The 18,653-nt window shown below is 40.5% G+C and overlaps 1 protein-coding gene across 8 annotated transcripts in view; it reads left to right on the plus strand.

Annotated features, from left to right (window-relative positions):
* Positions 1 to 18,653, plus strand: part of LOC117411112 (spectrin beta chain, non-erythrocytic 1-like) — a 73,162-nt gene that overhangs the window by 50,919 nt on the left and 3,590 nt on the right. For 4 of the 8 annotated variants that reach the window (XM_059024930.1, XM_059024931.1, XM_034018256.3 and 1 more), the window contains 13 exons: positions 2,435 to 2,618; positions 2,869 to 3,027; positions 3,321 to 3,686; positions 5,128 to 5,247; positions 7,969 to 9,873; positions 10,880 to 11,017; positions 12,431 to 12,508; positions 13,132 to 13,218; positions 14,024 to 14,115; positions 15,449 to 15,534; positions 17,162 to 17,219; positions 17,534 to 17,751; positions 18,320 to 18,469. In XM_059024930.1, the coding sequence (XP_058880913.1) occupies positions 2,435 to 2,618; positions 2,869 to 3,027; positions 3,321 to 3,686; positions 5,128 to 5,247; positions 7,969 to 9,873; positions 10,880 to 11,017; positions 12,431 to 12,508; positions 13,132 to 13,218; positions 14,024 to 14,115; positions 15,449 to 15,534; positions 17,162 to 17,219; positions 17,534 to 17,751; positions 18,320 to 18,469 (3,641 nt within the window). The remainder of the gene's footprint in view (positions 1 to 2,434; positions 2,619 to 2,868; positions 3,028 to 3,320; positions 3,687 to 5,127; positions 5,248 to 7,968; positions 9,874 to 10,879; positions 11,018 to 12,430; positions 12,509 to 13,131; positions 13,219 to 14,023; positions 14,116 to 15,448; positions 15,535 to 17,161; positions 17,220 to 17,533; positions 17,752 to 18,319; positions 18,470 to 18,653) is intronic. The other 4 variants (XM_059024934.1, XM_059024933.1, XM_059024935.1 and 1 more) reach the window with 4 other exon arrangements.

The following is an 18,653-nucleotide window of genomic DNA, read 5'->3' on the forward strand; positions in this document are numbered from 1 at the left end:
ATTTATTTATTAACTGAAATGTATAGAGGTTGATAGAAGAAACATGTTTGAATTATCCAGTAGGTGTAATTGACGCCAGGCTGCATGGGAGACCAACAATTCCAGGGATTTTTCCCCCCTTTCAATTTCTGCCTGGTTAACACAACATCAAAGCTTTGCATATAATTGCAGGACCGTATTTATTGCACTATAACTTAGCATTTTATGAACCGAGTCACTGCAGGCGGCCTGAAAGACATCTCATGAAAACCAGCTTGTGCTATAATTACAGAAAATATATAGATTAGCAGAATTTAGGGAGAGCACAACATTTTAATTTGTCTACAGTATATGCAACAAAACAGAAGGAAACATCTAGTGGATGACTAAAACTTATATGTTGAATCGGTATGTGTATAATGGTTCTAGTAGCCTGACTTTGGTTTCCTTGAAACATAATTGAAAACAAATGTGAAAGGACATCGTGGGGTCAATTCAGTTGATCTAAACAGCAGCTGATCTGAATATGGATCTTGGTTAAATCTTTTAAAATGCACCCTCACTAACTTTTTCCATAGTATTATAGACTGAAATACACTAGAGACACACGGTCATTACATTGGTACACAGATGTTTAGATCTCTTGAAATCAATTAATTACATTAAATCAATGCCTTTTTTTCTGTCTTGTTCTTTTAGAGACATTTCACAAAGACTTTCTGTTTTAGTAGTCTTTGTAGTTATTTTCGAAGACATCTGTGTTTGGTGAATGTTACAGTTCTGTATTAAGAGCTAAAGCACATGCTGATTTTACTGAAGGTTTCACGTGGATACTCCGGGACGGCATGGAGAATACTGTGTATCTTCATGATGTGAACCTGTTCAAATCAGGATACCACATTGTGCTGTGTCTGCTATATGTAAAGCAAATGGGTTGAAATTGAGAAAGCTGGGCAGTCTCCAAGCAGTCACAAGAAATGCGTAGCAAGAGCAAAGCTGCATTTTGCAGCCATCTGCTGTCACACAGAGCATTACAGTTATGTGCTGCTTCTCATTTCCAGTGGTGATTACTCACACCTGTTTTACTCCCAATTTGTGAACTGTGGTATTGCTTGGCATGTCAAAAAATATGGGTGTCTGATCAGCGTTTCCGATCTGTCCAAGCTGGTAGTGTTTGTTAGAATTGAACCTATATGAATTCCTCAGGAAGCTAATGACGCTTCTTTGAAAATGGCTGCCTGTATATGATGGATGATTCGGGCAGTAACGTTTTCATTCGTCTTTTCTCGGCAGTCAGTCACATTCCTGTTTGTGTACTCAGGCACTCACGTCTGTTGTTGCTGATTTTTAATACACATATCACTGTACTCAAATTTAAGACGCAGGCCATTTTTTAAAAGAAAAAATTGGTTTAAAAAGGATGTCTTTTAATTTGAAGGAATATGGTATGTTCTTTAGTTATTTGCTTTTAGTTTTGTAAAATTAATAGCTTTAAAAAAAAAAAAAAAAAAAAGCTTATTCCAAAATGTAATTGATGTTAGCGCCGTGTAGAACAATAATCTTAAATTCGAATTCTGGAATAGTCCACCAGGCTGAGCTTTGGGGGTTCAGTAAGGGGTGACTTTGAACAAACATTTACTCAGGGGCTTTCTGACAAAATAAAACCAATGTAGGTTATTTTACATTGAGGGTTTGTTACCAATGGACACATGTATAATTAGTAATGAATTCCATTGGCTAATACAGTAAAACCTATTTAATAGCACTCCAGTTAATGTCACTCTCTGCTTATTGTCACCACATTGAAATGTCTCAGTCAGAATAGAATGGGAGTCAATGGGAACAAGCTCCTGATATGATCTCTTTGGTTATTGTCACTCTCTCCTTAATATCAATCATACAGCTGATTTTCACCCCACTTTATATCACCTTGGGAAATAGAAATATGTATGTTTGTACAATATTGCAAACCAAACCATGGCTGAATCTATGTTTAAAAAAAAAAAAAAAAAAAAAAAAAAACATGCTGGGGGTTCTCAGAAAATTCTGGAAACTTCCCTTTTCAACCCCAAAATACAAATAACTTCTGTTTGTTTTTTATAAAAGCATTCCTAAAATAGTGCAATCAAATTGGTCTAATTTAGGGTAGGATTAAATTGAATTTTTAACTGGAAAGGTTAATCAGATCTAAGATTTAATACTATCATTCTAAATATTGTTCCACAATCTCCTTTAGGTAAAAAAAGTTGAATTGGCCCATGAAGCTAGGTACACACCACAGCCATTAAATGTGTTGTAACCATATCATATAGCTCTCAAGTGCTCAGCTCAAGCAACAGTCTATGTCCATTTCTTTGTGGACCACTCGGCAAGTTTCTTAGGTGTAGATCCAGCTTTGGTCTCAGTTTGGATAAGTGCACTAACATCTTCGGTGTCTCATCTCAATTCCTCACAGCTCATGGACGGAGGACACTCGAACCTGTATCTTCTCTGAGAGTCCAGTGAACCCTGGGAAAGAGGGGCGGCTACCAGAGACAGAAGAGCTGGATACGAAGATCGAGCAGAAGTTTCAGGAGTTTGAAGAACTGGCAGCAGCTGGACAGAAGTTAATAGATGAAGAACATCATTTAACAGAAATAGTAAGTTGGAGCTGTCAAAACAGAACAGATATATCAATCAGACCATTAAAGTCGTCCCATCTCCATTCTTCAGACGTACCTCAGGATGCCCATGACACCCCACCATTGCTGTCAGATAGCATCTGAATATCATCGATCTAAGATCATTTAAAGCTTGTTGATGAAACCTGACCTTATTATGGCCAAGGAGTGGTTTCGCAAGTACAAAATGAAAAGGTCGTCAGTTGACTTCTTTTACATTTCCTTGCAGATCAAGGAGAGAACAGAGGAGCTGAGGAGCATGCTGGGATGGATCCTAGTTCGCTGGAGGGCACAAAAGCACCAGCGGAGTCGTGGGAAGACGAAAGCAGAGCCAAAGGGAGATGTGATCTACTCAGAGGCTACAGTGTGCACGCCTCAGTCAGTCCAGGTCAGTGATTTTGATTCAGTTAGAGCATACAGCAATGCCTTATCACCTTGCTATTCATATTTTCTAGAACACTATTCAGTCCGTCATCAATGAGGGCAAATACCAAACCGACCACTGTGTAACAAATATGCCACGCATTTAGACTTGCATTTAATTAAAAACATGTATATACTTGGACCTTGATTAAATATCACTGAATTTGACTGAATATCACTGAAGAACAGGAAGAAGATACATGCACTTTTTAATATTATTATTAAATCTACCCTTGGATTTGACTGTTTTCTTTATAGGGTTTCTCCCCTTGTCTGGAAGAACAGTATGTTTTTCAAGAGCGATCCACCGGCTGCCGGGTCGGGTCCTGCACAGATAGACTACATCCCCAAAAGCCACGCCACAGTTCGCAGTCTGAGGGGGGCTATGAAGAAATGACCCCGATTCACCCCAAGGGCAGTGAACTCAACTCATCAGGAGGCTCTTTGGAGGGGTTGCTGGTTCTGGAGTCCCCAGAGTCACCCCTGCTGGTGCTCAAAGAGCCGAGCGCCCCCTCACTCGGGGGTACAGTGAACCTCATCCTCAGCTTTTCAAAAAAGAGGGATAGCCAGCTGCAACTCCAGGACCCCATGGATGAATCAGAGACCCAGGAGCCTATTCACAGGGTGAGTTCAGCAGACACAGTGTGCCAAGTTACCCAGTGGCATCAGAACCCAGCACAAAGGGGATTGAAGTGGTCTTGCAAGATTTCTGTAGTGATGCTGGAATGTTTTGATAATTCTTGGGGTTGTAAGTTCAATTTTCAGACCTGTCTTTAGCTTTATCACCATCATCACTACTCTCTGCTAAGGATGGAAGCAGCGTAATTAAAATGCATTCCCAGGGAAGTGGCCTATAAAGTTAACCAAAGTTCAAAATCCATTTTCTAACTTCTTACTTTCACTAGCAACATCTCTGGTCCCTTTTTTCTTTATAATAATAATAAATTCAATGACAGGCGTTTTTAACTAATCCAGTGTCTTTTTACTTGTGTTTGATGATCTTTTGGTTCTTAGCTAGCTTTTTATACAGTACCTTACTGTGCAATAAACAGAATTTTCAATTACAATGCTATGGACAGAGACTCTTCTTAATGTGGCACCTGGCCTTAAACCTGCGTACAGACCATTAAAAAATCAGAAGACACACTTGGATATTTGCTCTTATCGTCGGTATAAACCAAGAGCAATGGCCTGCTAACTGTCTGTAATTTTTACTTTTAAAAGACTACCTTATTTATTTTTATTAAAATGCTTTAGAATGATTTTCAGTCAAATAAAATAAGCCAACAGCTGGTTTCCAAAGCGGGGTGTGGACAGCGATGCTAATTAGATGCTGATTATAAGTGGACCTGCCTTTTAAGAGTAAGTTTAAAGTCTGTTTCAAAGATGTCCGCTCTAGTGCACTGATAACGTAAGGATTATTTACCACATTGTCAAATAGGTAACACAGCTATAACTATCCATGATGTGGTACGGAAAAGGAAAGCCAGAGCACTTATTGTTATGTTTTTTGGGGGTTTTTTTTATCGTTCTACCTGCAGTGATTTAGAGGACAGATCTCAAACCCCAGTGGAGTGAAAAAAGCTGTCAGAATGAAATGAAAAATGACAGGTACATTATTTAAACAGTTGTAGCAACAGGTGGGGACGTATAACACTGTATTTTTCGGAACCCCGCTACTTGCTCTTTAAGGTCAGCTACTGTAGCTGTGTTCACTCCTTCTTAGACAGTGGACAGTCTCTGATAAATATCATAGATTACAGTTTCTTTAGTTCCAAGAATATGTCTTATAATGTGCAGCTTTTAATTGCATATACTATAGCAGTTTAACAAAGCCTGATACATGCAAAACTTCTGTACAAGACAAAAAGATGTGTAAGGCCACCTGTTTTATAAGATCGCAGCAGGTTCAATCAACTGAAACCACATTATTTATGTATGACTATTGTCATCTCTGAGACGTTTTTTTTTTTCTCCTCATTAAATGAATCAGGTTCCGGACCATCTCCTTTCCCAGACTGTTCTTTCCCATTTTTACTGTATTTCTTCTTTCCCTCTCCCTCAGCCCTCTGAGTCTATATCCTCTGGCTGTAAAAACTTTTGGAGGCGCTGCCAGGGCCTTTTGGAAAATACTTTTGGTAGTTTAAAGAGAAAGAAAAAGATTTGTCTGCAAAATGCTGACGAGGTAAATAGTGTGCAACGATGCATGTTGTGGATGTTGAAGCATGTCTTACAGTGTGAAACAATCTACTCGGACCCAAAGCACTACTAACACAGCATACTGCATTTCAACACTTAGATGTGATGCAATCAAAACAAAAACACAGACAGCCACCGTTTCAAACTTGACTCTTCTTCTTAAAATAGGTATTTTAAACAGTTTCCAGCAAAGTTTGATCATTACTTTGATCAATACCTTACTGATCATTTTATAATCCCCCTGAAATTCAAAATGCAAAATGCTGATTAACCATTTTGTAAGTGCAGTACACTAACAGCCTCCTGAACTGGTTTCCTTTTGTAAAATGGTACAAGTCAATGAAGGCACCTTGAATAGGCAGCCACGCTTGTTCAACACCTATGGTGACCAGGGACTGAAGTCAATCAAAGCTTATGGTGCCGCCATATTTTTATTTCCTGATTGTTATGGCTGTGCCATTATTTCATTTGAATCCAGGCATGGATCATTTTGATTTCACTGCAAAACATTTGACTGCACCATCCAATGTTCGCATTAGAGTCGCATTAACAAAGTTCATCCTTTATAGGTTTTGAATGGCCTGTATAATGTAGATGAGATTTACAAATACAATAACTTAGCTACCACCTATAAAATAAAAGGTCATGTACAAAAGGGACAGGCTTCTGGGTCCCAGACTGCATAGAACCATATGAATAAACTGACGAATTTACTCTCCAGTGCCTGTTTACCATCACATTCAGCATTACACACTAAATTGAAATGGAAAATCTACCCAAATAAAAAGTACTATTGTACTGCCCCAGAACACAATTCTTATACAGTACTATAGCATGTACAGCAGGATACTATAGGAACTGTAGAATATGTGTACTGTACTTTACCTTCCATCCAATTCAGTTGGACCCAATGGTTTTCAGTGTGCATGGTGTGTAAAATTATATATATATTTTTTGTGATGTACAAACTTTAAAGCAGAGATACAAGTTACATTTCACATGTTTTCGACTCAAAACCATTGCTTATTTAAATTCCATGATAAATAGGAAAACGAGTGCATAGCATTTGCTCCTACGCTCATATTCCCAATCAACAAGACTGGCTTGTCACATACAGGTGCGAGACATATTCAAATGATTCCCAGACTATCTTTGCTTAAGACTTCCGTGATGTTAGGCATCCTGGGAACCACTGACATAGAGACTGACAGGTCCCTTCATTGTTTTAATAGTTTCTACTGTTGAGAACAACACTGAGACATGATATGAGAGGCCTTCTTTGCCCTGGTTATACAGCCTGTTTTAAAGGCTGGTATCATTTATGTTAGTTTCACAGGCCTCAATTAGCACTCATCTAAGGGAATCTAAAGGTAACATTAAGTAGGCAAGGTTATTTATTTTCATGGTCTGTGAAACCACCCAATAAAGGGATATATTCATACTGTATGAACTTTTCCGACTAAAATATTAATAGCAATTCAGTTAGTTGTTTGGACGTTAAAAAGAAGCAATGCAAGGGCTGGACAAAGGGATGTCAATAGCCCACCATGGGCAGCCAGAGTGGCAGTGATTTGTCATGATGAGTATGCAAGGTGTTTTCATTGTTGAGGGACATGTGACTTTTCTTCAACGATTACTGCCTCTAATTCCATCAGGAAAGTTAGTAGTTGGACGTGGCTGATGTCCAGATTTTCCCACAGAGACCCCACTGTTGTCAACAGTCTTGGATACAGGACTGCCTGCCAGCCAAGTGCCTCCTATCAGCACACAACCGAAGTCTTTCAGATCAGCTGTCTTGTCCATTGTGACTGAAACTGACTTGCAGCTAGGAGATATGTATATAACAGAACATGTCAGTAATTAAATTTGCATAACAGTTATGTGAGGGGGACATATGTTTAGATTTTGTTGTCCATCGGATATAGCACAGGCCATAGATCTCGGCCAGCCTCTTTCCCGCCAGCTCATATCACCCTTTGATATACTGACTTCATATTTTCAGTGTTATGGATACAGCTAAAGGGTCCAATACTGCATATGTAGAGCACAACTGCTGTACACTGCTACATCCCAGCTGTATTCCGAGAAATGAAACCTTTAAATACAGCTGAAGTACACAGGTGTCTGTTTGGTAGGAAGCTTGCTGTCTTTGTATCTAATTGTATAGATTGTCAGAAGGCTTCAGTTTCGGTACCCTTTAAACAGCTGTGGTAGATTTAGTTTAGTCATAGGGGTTGAAGGCCAAACCATTACAGCTGCGTATTTGCTTATTTAAACACCATATGAGTTTAATAAAGTACTTGTTAACTATGCACTAGGAATAGTGCCCCGTGGTTCCAAGTATCTTTTTTTCAGTTTGGTATAGAGCTTAGAACTGCCACATGAGTAATAACGTATTTTTTGAGATATTGCTTATAATCCCATTAGTTTGACTGCTACATTATAGACGTGTATTTAGTTTTTCATATACTTTGTTGGTGTTTTATGTTATGTTGTGTCAAAACGATTGCTTTAATTAAGCTCTGGCTGATTATGTTTATTCCAGTAACTAGCAGCATTGGAAATGTTATTGGAGTTCATGAATGCAAGCCTGGTATCATAAGCATGAAGCTTAATGGATAACAAATAATAATCAAATCTGGGATATTGGCAAAAATCTGTGAACCCCTTGTAGTCCTAATGGTGTTTTTGTTTTTTTGTTTTTTAGGTAAGTACCTATTTGCATGTTAAGGACAACAAAAAAGCAATATCACCTGTTTTTGAGAGTGTCACCCTGCCCCGTCTCAATAGTAAGGGACAGCCCAAAGCCCCTCCTCTCTCAGAGGTCAGCACTGTGTCCTTTCACACCTTACCAAAAACCAGCTCCAGCTCCATCTTCAACAGCTTGAAGAAGAGGGGCAAGAAGAAGAAGCGAGACGTTCGCAGGCACACCATTCAGAAGATCATGGGTGTGGACCTTTCCGAAGGTGGGGCTGGTGAGGTTACATCCAACACAAACACGTGGCCTCTGAAGGAAAGAGTAAAGGATCCCACAATCCCATGTCCTGCCAGTGGAGAGCTTCTGGACTATGTCAAAAACCCATTGGTTAAAGACATTGATGCAGAGTGCACTGTCGTCCAATCCTTTTCAGATTTCAGTCAGCCAGGTGGAAGGGAATGCTCTGTTAAAGGTGGCAGCACTTTGGCTGTAAATAACAATTGCAAGCGTCTTTGTCTGGGCTCTGTCTTGAGTTTTGAGCTACCCAAGGACATGAACCTCATTGGTAACATTCCAGATCTTATCAAAATCCAACCTCCTGACACAACAGCTGATAGCCTCACTATCAATTCACTCTCTTCCTTTTGCAAGTCAGCCAAGTGTAATACAGATGCAGTGAAGGATCTGGTAGAGGCAGAAGGCTGTTCAGGCTTAAGCACTACCAGGCAGGATTCCATAAAACCAAGAGTCTATGAAGAGATTTCAAACCAGATTCCTAAAGGGGCACAGGGCCAGAAGAACGAGGGTCAATGGTTCAAGCTGCATAACCCAGAAACAGATTCAAGCCCGTTCCAGCCTGCACTACCAACCACAGAGAATCCTCAAAACAAGGGTCAGGACAGTCCCAGAGATGACATATTTGACTTGAAGTTAAAGCGTCTCTCCCGAATCAGTATTCTTCATGAGGAGGTTGGCCATGAGTGGGACAAGCTGGCTGACGCTTTGGATTCTACTTGTAGACTTAGCAACCAAATAGGTGCTGTTGATGAAGAAAGGCAATACAGTACGACAGCAGCCAATGGTTACTTACAATCCAGTTCTGAGTTATGTCAGATGGGAAGGAGCACATATTGCGAACTGAGCAACAATGAACACAAACTGGATAAAAAGAAAGGAAGATTTAATGAGGTCTCTGGTTTTAAAAGTCCCCAAGCAACCTCCAGCAAGGTCAAAGCCCAAATGACTCCCCACAGTGGAAGAGAAGTGTTGAGTGACTCAGTTCTTTGTAACAATGTAAACGTTAAAACCTGCTCGGGGGAACAGACTGAATCTGTAGCAATTAGAGTCAACAGAAGCACATTTAAACGAGACAAGGAAACCAAGACCAACAAAAGGGACAGAACCAGCAGCGAGCTTGGAGCAGCAGCAGTGGATGTCATCCACCCAGACCACCAGCAGTTTGAGGAAGAAGAGGAGGAACTAGAAGATATCTGGAACAAAAGCGTTGGTTACAGACAGAGCATCTGCTCCGACATCATGTATCAAACCTACAATCAGGGACAGGACAGAACCTCCCCTGCGCAGCAAGAGGCAACAACCACTCCGTGTCAAGACATCACATACAGAAAGCTGGTCACTGCCTCTGCCCCCAACTTGCTGGTCGCTGAATTTAGGCTGCCAGCCTCTATACAGAACCTCCTGGGCTATTGTAAAGAGTCGGACACCGGGGAGAAGAGCCCAACCAGTGACCACAGGAGGTCCTGGGACGCTTTCCCTCATAAAGAACAGGCTAGCCGGCAGATAGCTCCGATTAACGAGACAGCCTCTGATCAGGTGAAGCTGCCTAACGTAGCGGATCATCAAAAGTATATCTACAAGTATAGAGAGGAGGAGGAGGACACAGGTAGTGTGAAGGTAAGATCAGTTTGTTAGCTTGTCCAAATTCCAAGATCTGACCTTAACCTTTCACTGACATGAAGACTGACTATGTAGAAGTTATGAAGAAGAAATTAAGCAGGGTAATGATTGCTTGCTGGGAGGTTTGTTGTTTTTGTAAAGTATGTGTGTAAGGGATTTATTTTGAGTGTTGGGAGAAGCATCCCAGGAAATGCAAATTAATTGCACAAATGTAAAATGATTCGATTTTTGAGATGTACAAGAAGGGAGGTATTCACAAACCCATTAACTCCTAAGCACTTTTTTCTGGAAGGAGAAACTTGAAACAAACAATTGAGGGATTAAATCTGCAGGCTATAGTTGCATTTTAAGTTGGTCATTTCTAGTGTTGTAACATGAACAGGTTTTTATTTATCTTTTTAGAAAAGAAATGTGCCTTTGAGACTTTGGAGTAAAAGGTTTTATGAATTTCTCCCACATTCGTTATAACTCACTAAGACATATCTACGACTGACCTCATCACATAAGCATGCAATTTCATATGGAAGTCAAGAGCAAAAATCGTAAATTAAACATATGATCTCATATGATAAAGTCTGAATTAAATTAAAGGTTTATGGCGCTACCATAGATCAGCATTGCTATGGTGGTGTCATCATTTTGATTTAATCCAGGCCCTCTGCATACATAATTTACTTTCTGCTGTTTGCTTTTACTATAGCAACAAGCATTTAATTGCCATTTATTTCAAGCATGCACTAAAAGCAAAAAGCGAACTAAAAGGAAAAAGCTGCCATCCATTTCTGATCATCGGGTGCAGGTATGAAATGACCTTAAATTTAGAACACGTGGGCTTCTCCATACACAACAATGTGGGGCTGCTACCTCACATTAAAACCACAACAAATGAATGCTGGTTGGATACAATGATAACAGTACTCCCACAAAACAAAGCACATGCCTGTTGGACAGTGTGTCTCAGTATTACTCCTTTAACAAATTAGAACCTTCGCACTCTCCCCAGGACCAGTCGGTGAGCCTCCTGTCAGTTCACATGGGCGTGGAGGGTAATGGAAAGCAGCCAGTTTACTCTGAGGGCATGGACTGTGACTGTGCAGAGCAGGGACACACAATCAACACAAGGGGGCACTGTAGCATCACGGTATGACAGTAAAGAAAAAGAACTGTACAGTACATGTTGGCCTTAAAGTTTATATTTATAATAAAGAAATTAATAAAATGTTTTTTCTTTGTGATAAATCTCAAAGCTGGGATTTATTTTTTTCAATGTCATATTTTTATGGATAGTCATGAAATTGTTCTAGACTTTTGTTGGCTTCTTTAACCCTCATAAGGTAGCCTGGAGTCCATTCAGACCCCACTGTGCTTTAGTATCAGTTATTATGTGGATCTAGTGATTTGATTTTTGTTTTTTAGGTAGTTGTTAGGCACCTATCCTGTTACACTATGCAAAGGATAATTCTAGTCCAGGTAGCCTGGTTGAATTTCGTAAATTGTTTTAGTATAGTGTATCAGCAGGACCGACCTTCTCGCGTAAATACCTCAGGCACCGTAACAGACATTCCTAAGCAAAACTACAGCAAACCGAAACTAAGGCTCAAGTCATGTGACATGAGTCAGCTCCTAAGTTTGTTGGGTATTACTCGATCACAACAGATAGCATTCTGGTTTCAACGCCATTTAAAAGTGCAGGCTTTGCGCTTTCCATTGATGTCAGGCATGCCTGTATGTGTACTTTCAACCACCCCCTCATTCAGTGCTCCAGTGCTGTGATGTGCAGCAAATCGGGAGGTGTGTTCAAGTACCTGTAACTCAAAAACAGAGCTAGGAACACATTCAATATACCAAATGAAAGAGGGGGCAGAATAAACGACAGCATCCACAATACAGCGGTGCCTTCACTTGCTAGGAGACAGCTGTGCGCACTGGGGGCCTTATCCATTTTTGTATAGCATGAACAGCACATTATACCAAATGATGGCTAGAAGTAAAGGAAAAGCACAATAAAGTGTTCATATACACACTTTCATTCATTCATTTACTCTAGTTGTTATTTATATGTTGTTTTATTGCTAGGGTCCGGTTGGAGCCCAGGTTACCAGTTTACCGATGTGCCCTTATGAGGGTTAACAGGGGTCTAGAACAGTTCCATGTATTTCAAACTTTACTTTAAATAGAGAATATAGACCTTTAATATCTGGTGGGGGGTTTCTCTTGGTGCAGAAATGCTCATTAGTCTATTTATTATTTAATATTATTTTGTGTTATTATTTTCTACACCTACATCCTGTTGTTTTATGAATAAGCAGTAGTGCTATTTTACATGTTTTATTTGGAAGAATATAAATGCTTTTCTAACAATATTTTCACTTATTCCCAGACTTGTTTTCACATTGACATTTTTTTTGCTCCCTGCCCACTCTCCCGATGGATTTTCAGACTGGTGTAAATCCTGGTTAAGAAGCAAGCATATTGTAGCGATGGCCCTGGAGAAATGTGTTGCTGCTTTGTCTTTTATTGGCTGAATAACCTGCATTTTCCTGACTGTTTTCAGAATGGAAACAAGGCAGAGTTTGAGTCAATGGAGGGAACGCTGGAGAGGAAGCACAAGCTGCAGCTGGGAGGGAAAAGGGTAAGCTTGATTATTGTAGAAACCTGACCGTGCAGATCTTCATTTAGTTGAGACTGTGGTTTGAAGGAAGTAATAATGAAAGACATACAGTGGCACATGTATAAACCAGGGACTTGCCAACAAATTTTTGCTGCATCACCTTGATGCTGCATGTCTCCAGCAACTGAATGTGTTTAATTACACTATGGACCACATTTCGGGATTGGGAGTCTTATTAAGGTCTCAGACCTGCACATTTTACAGCTATAGACCTACACTATAATTAGGTTCAGCTTCAGCTTACAGAAATGTTCCTCCATATTAACTCTGTTAATTATGTTTATTCTGTACCTCAAGTTTCCCTCCAGCTAAGACCTTAACTGAATAGGGTCCTCTATGTAAAATTCCAGCCAGTAGGAATCAGGGTGGTCTTGAATCTACTTGCATTCACCACAGTGCTGTAGCCGAGTGATGAGTGATTGAAATGCTGTTTGAATGAACTGTGTAGTTGTGTCGAGGACGGCTTCCCTCATTAACAGCAGCGGATAGCATTCTTTCCAAAGCAGCGATGCAAAGTGGCAAGGTGAATTGTTATAACCTACAGGTGTATTAAATAATGCTTAAGGTTTGTTTTGTTTTAACAGGCATCGTGTAGAACCTGGAACCCGTACCATGCTGTGCTGTTCAAGCAGAGCCTGTGCTTTTACCAGGACAGAAAAGACATGCTCCAGGTAAGGTAGCCAGTATGCCAGTATGCCAGTAGGAATCTGTTCAGTACGAATATGTCTTATGAGACCAGCACAGGGTGGTACTGGACGTTTGACGCAAGGCAATAAAAAAGCAACTGAGATATATGGCTTTGCTTAGACTAAATATATGCAGGCGTATGCTTTTAAAGTGGTGCTAAACCACAGGCTAATGTGAGTTGTATTTCTTTCTAGCTAGAATCTTATAAAGGACCATTAGATTTGAAGACAGGTTTTAAAAAAAATATTTCAACTATTTGATTTGAAACATTTAGTAATCATTTTCATACCCTACGTAATCCTTAACAAGGCTGCGGAAGTGGTGGTGATGGGACGGGGCATTTACAGAAAACCTGAAAATAATTATAAAAAGACCAGAGCTACAATGTTATGGAGTCTTTAATGACCACAAAGAACACCAAAGCAGACCACAGTATACCTTAGTTTGACATTATAACTGATCTAAAGATTCATCTCAAAATCAAAATAAATAGTCATTTAACTGGTTAAAATATGAAATACATGTACTGGAGACCAGCATGCACTGCAGATGTATGGTTTTCACTACCTTGAGACCTTTATTCAGATCCACCGTTTAGATCAACTGCAGATACCTCTGTTGTCTATCGACATTCTGCTGCATTTTATTTAATAAGCCTCCCATTCAAGTATCAGCACTGATGTTTCTGAGATCTGTTATCAGAATCCAGGTTAGAATGTTTTTTAAGTATGCATCACATTGCTGTTAAGCAGAAGCATGACTTTTTTTGCATTTTTTGTGTCCAAGCAGAGTTCTATAGCTGGCGTTCCCCTCAACCTCACTGGAGCTGTTTGTAGTCCAGCACCAGATTACACCAAAAAAATGCACTGTTTCAGACTCCAGTGAGTATCTCGTGGTTAGTGTGGGGGGTGGGGGGCTATTCAATACTGTGTTTTGATTCTTTGACGTGAACCTCTATTATTTTTTGTTTGAAGCAAAAGAGGATTATGTTTTCACAGGTCTCAAAAATTGATATTGCAATGTCCACTGTTATAGTGACTTTTTTCAATTCCCTAATATTACTGGCCTCTTGTGGTCGAAAATAAAAATATTACTGCAGTATTTTGGGATTATATAAACAGAGCAAATATTCGGAATAATTTCGTATTTTTTCTGCTCCTAATGCATTATGCAAAATTGTGTTTATCATTTCCCAAATCGTTTTGGGGTTGTCTTTGTGTGTGTGTGTGTGTGTGCGTGTGTGTGTGAAAGGTGCACTTTGGTTATATAACCTCCCTAAACAGACCTTAAAAGGGCACAAGGGGGAGCTCTGGGTCTGAGAATGCAAACTTAAACAGGGCAAATTGATTATATAGGACAGGAGAGGGAACATACTGCAGACATACTATGATATGGGCTCAATCAGAAATAAACAGTAAGAACAATAATAAATAATAAAACAACAAAATTACGTAAAGGTGTTATGATTAATTTAACTCTCATTTTATTGTGACAGTAAGGGAGGGTGTGTGCAGTGCAGAGGCTGCGCACATGGGTTCACGTGGGTGTGGGTGTCTGGTGATGGAAATTGTGTTTAATTGAGTGAGTGTGATTGGAAAAGTGTGGAATGTGGCCAGGTGGAAATGGAATGATTGGTTGCCAATTACCCCTGGATTTTATTAAATTCTATTAGAGAAATGTCTTTTGTAAGTACCTTACAAAACAGAAAGGAAAGAAAAATCTGTCTTTATTTATTTCAAACTTCAGCTTATACATTACGCATAGTTTTGATTAGGTGTCTTCCATGCTGAAATGAGTTTTGTTTCAGTATTGAAAAGACATGGTAGCTATCATATACTTGTACAGGTACTTGTGCCAGTCCCTCCTGGCTCTCTGTCCCTAGAATTGAGATTCGCAGTAATCAATTGCGATGTAGTCGCGCCTTGTAAAAGAACAAAGGAATAAACGTTTGGTGTGAGTTGTGTAGGAGGAGTGAGTTGTGTAGGAGGAGTGTGAGTACAAAGTGAACACCAGGATAGCTGTGATTGGGTGTTGTGCTTGTGCTGTGTGTGTTTAGGAGTGTTTTTGTTCAAACTGTGTTTTGTTTGTTTTGTGCAGAAAGCGCTGAACTACAGTTTCTGTGTCTGGGTTGCTGTTTCTGCCGCTGGCCAGCCTTGACCGGCAGTCTCATTACCACACAATGTAAACTCATTCATTTCTTCTTTCTGTGCGAAGGCTGCGGGATGGCTCTGAATATCTGTTGAGCGCTCCTTCAGGATTCCTAATGAAGAAATGGATCCTGAAAATCAAAGCAAATACAGGTAAAAGAATATACCAATACTGTACCATCCTTCAGGGGGATGGAGGACACACACATCCTGACAAGCCTGTTTTATTTGTGTATTAATAACATTGAATTGTGTTTAATTTAACTATCAAGTAGCAGAGTTACTTGTTGTCAAAAAAGAGTCTGATTCAGGCCTATGAGTATTTGCTGGTGTGAATGACATTTATGAGGTGTCAGTGAACCTATACTGCTAACCTCGTCACTGGATTAAAATCTTACTGGTTTATCTAGTTTTACCATAAAAGGTGAAGTTGGTGACCTGAATTCCACTCCCTTGGTTAACTATGTACTTTTCTATCTTGGTGTGCATGTTTTCAGTTTGTGTACACATATATCATTGCTTGTTGTCATGAGTAAGGTTTTAAGAACAAAAAAAAATCCTTGCTGCTGACTGTTCTGTGGAGCTTGTTCTATCACACTGCAGCTTGGTTTTGTGCAACAGGAGCTCAATGGTACAGCATGCCGGGTACCTGTAGCACAGCAGTCACAACATATAGATAGCTATACTGAGATTCAGATATTTTATTTGTGATCGCAAAACAGGTATGTTCATTTAGAGCTGTTTTTTAAGGAACTTCTGAAATACATGTATTAATATCCCTAGTCTGTGTTTCATGCTGTCTGTATCAAATTGTGAGAAGTGTGATGGGGTCGCGTTGGCAAGGTGGGTTGGTGCCCAGGGCTGTGATGGAGGTCTCTCTGCTGGGGTGTCCCCAACACTGATAGCAGTCCGGCAGTGGTGCTCCCTCTTCTTGGAGGGGGCAGTTGAGCACAAAGTGCCCCCACTTCCTGCAGATGAAGCACCAGCTTGAGGCCCCGAGAGCGCTGAGGTACCTGTCCCAGCTGCTCTCCCTTTTTGGCACTGGAGATGGCACCGGCTCCTTGGCTCGCCTCCGGGGACGGCTGCTCCTCTCCTTCTTCCTCTTCGGGGCAGGTAGCTGGGGTAGGATTTCTCCCCGAAGGAGCCATTCCCCTGCCGTGCTCACCTCACCCCGTCTGTAGGCCTCCCACCAGAGGGGTTTTCATAGGGGCACACGTCCGTAAGGTGCCCCTGCTGCAGGCAGGTGAGGCTCCACAGAGCCCCTCCTTGCCTCAACCGGTACTGCTGCTCAAGTCGGCTTTCCTTCCATTCCATTTTCTTTTCAACTCTTTTTCAAATAAATCTGCAGTTCGCTCTTTGAGTCTCCGGGGTCACTATCCCTCTCCTGACACCATATGTGATGGGATCGCACCAGTAAGGAGACTCAGAGACCAGAAACGCTACAGTTAAGCACTCACACGCATTTATTTACATGAATACATCATACACAATACAAAACAACAAACCTTCACCATCACAATCCTCTCTCTAACACCCGGGATCACCCTTTAGATATACCTGTGGCCTAATTAATCTTTTCATTATTTATTCTATTTACGGCTCCAGCCACATCCTCACGTATTTTTGCAGGGAGGATTTTAACCCCCTCCCTGCCACCCAATATTCCACACACACACACACACACACACACACACACACACCCGTGCACCGGCAGGGTTTACACCCTGCCACACTGCCACAGTGTTTTTAAAGTAGTTTTCTTTATTCTTTGTGTTCTCAGGGCTCAGTGATCTGGACCCTGCCAGGTCAATACCAGGATGCCCCTTGCCAGTCGCACTGTAAGTGAACAAATTCCACTTTCATTTGAAATATCTGATGCAGATTCCTTAACTAAAACCTTAATTGAACTAATAATTTGCTTAATTAGAACTTTTTTAATGTTTTCAGCTCCTTAAAAGTTATAGATTTCAAGTTACTTATAACATTAATTAAGCAAATTATTAGTTCAATTAAGGTCACAGTACCGTGCCAAAAGAAACCTAAGCATCTACTGTGTACTAATGTGTACTTTTTGACAGAACAAGACGGAGTAGCTCAAACACAAGGATTTAGTTTATTGTGGTGTTAACAATACTGTGTCCTTTATTTTCAGATGTTCCCAATCTGCTGTTCCCTGCTCCTGCAGCACTGCATGTAACTGTCCTCACGGGGGCGCCACCACTTCCCTTTCCTCAGGGCACCGTCAGTCAACCACTGCAAAGACTAAAGAAATCACAGTCCTGACCAGAGAAAACACAAAATTGCCAAACCGGCACCGTGGGCATTCAGAAGACCTGGCGGCTCCACTTTCTTCAGACGCTGGTCATCGTGGTAAGAGCAAAATTTACAAGACAAAACTGGAATAGTTGAAAAATCTGATTAGTAAGCACAAATAACATGAATCATGGTTAGCTCAATCCCTCCTCTTCTAAGAATGAAAACTGCCTTATAAATGGGTAATTGTATGTAAAAATAATATGTAAAAAATAATGTAATTGTATGTAAAAATAATGTGATATCTTGTAACAATTGTAAGTCGCCCTGGATAAGAGCGTCTGCTAAGAAATAAATAGTAATATCTCACGTGTATGAGATCTGAAAGGTGTAGTTTCAAACAATGACAGACAGAGCTGTAAGAGAGTATGTAGAGAGAGAGAGAGAGAGAGAGATTTCCCCAGACCTTAATGACATGACTTTACAAAATAAAATATTGATAGAATATACGCATTTGACATGACTAAGTGTAAAAAATATAATGGTAGTTTATGTGTTGTGGTTGGGTATGTCTAAGCTTTTTTCTTGATACTGTACACTATACAAAGCAGGACTGCAGCTATGATTGTTCAGTGTGTCACGCCATGCTTGCCTCCACTCCTAATACGCCCCTCTCCCCTTGCAGAAGATTACTACGGCTCGCTACAACAGTCCATGAGAAAGAAGCTCCCTCAGAGGAACAGGGACGCCTCCGAGCTGCCACCGGATTCCTTTCACACAGACCGAGACCAGGAGCTGGCGGTGAGCAAGCGTCGCTCCCACTCCTTTACCTCAGGTACCTTCCACCACCGCAGAGCGCTTGAGATTGTCCAGTAAGAGCGGACAGGGTATGAGATGGATGTAAATGACATACTGAGCTTTCAACTAATTCAAATAATCTGTTACACTGTTTTGATTGGTTCATGTTGTAGGAAGAAAAGTAAACACAGTGCAGTACACTTGTTATTTATGTGGCTGAT

The sequence above is a fragment of the Acipenser ruthenus genome, chromosome 6, assembly GCF_902713425.1.
Source record: "Acipenser ruthenus chromosome 6, fAciRut3.2 maternal haplotype, whole genome shotgun sequence".
NCBI lineage: Eukaryota > Metazoa > Chordata > Actinopteri > Acipenseriformes > Acipenseridae > Acipenser > Acipenser ruthenus.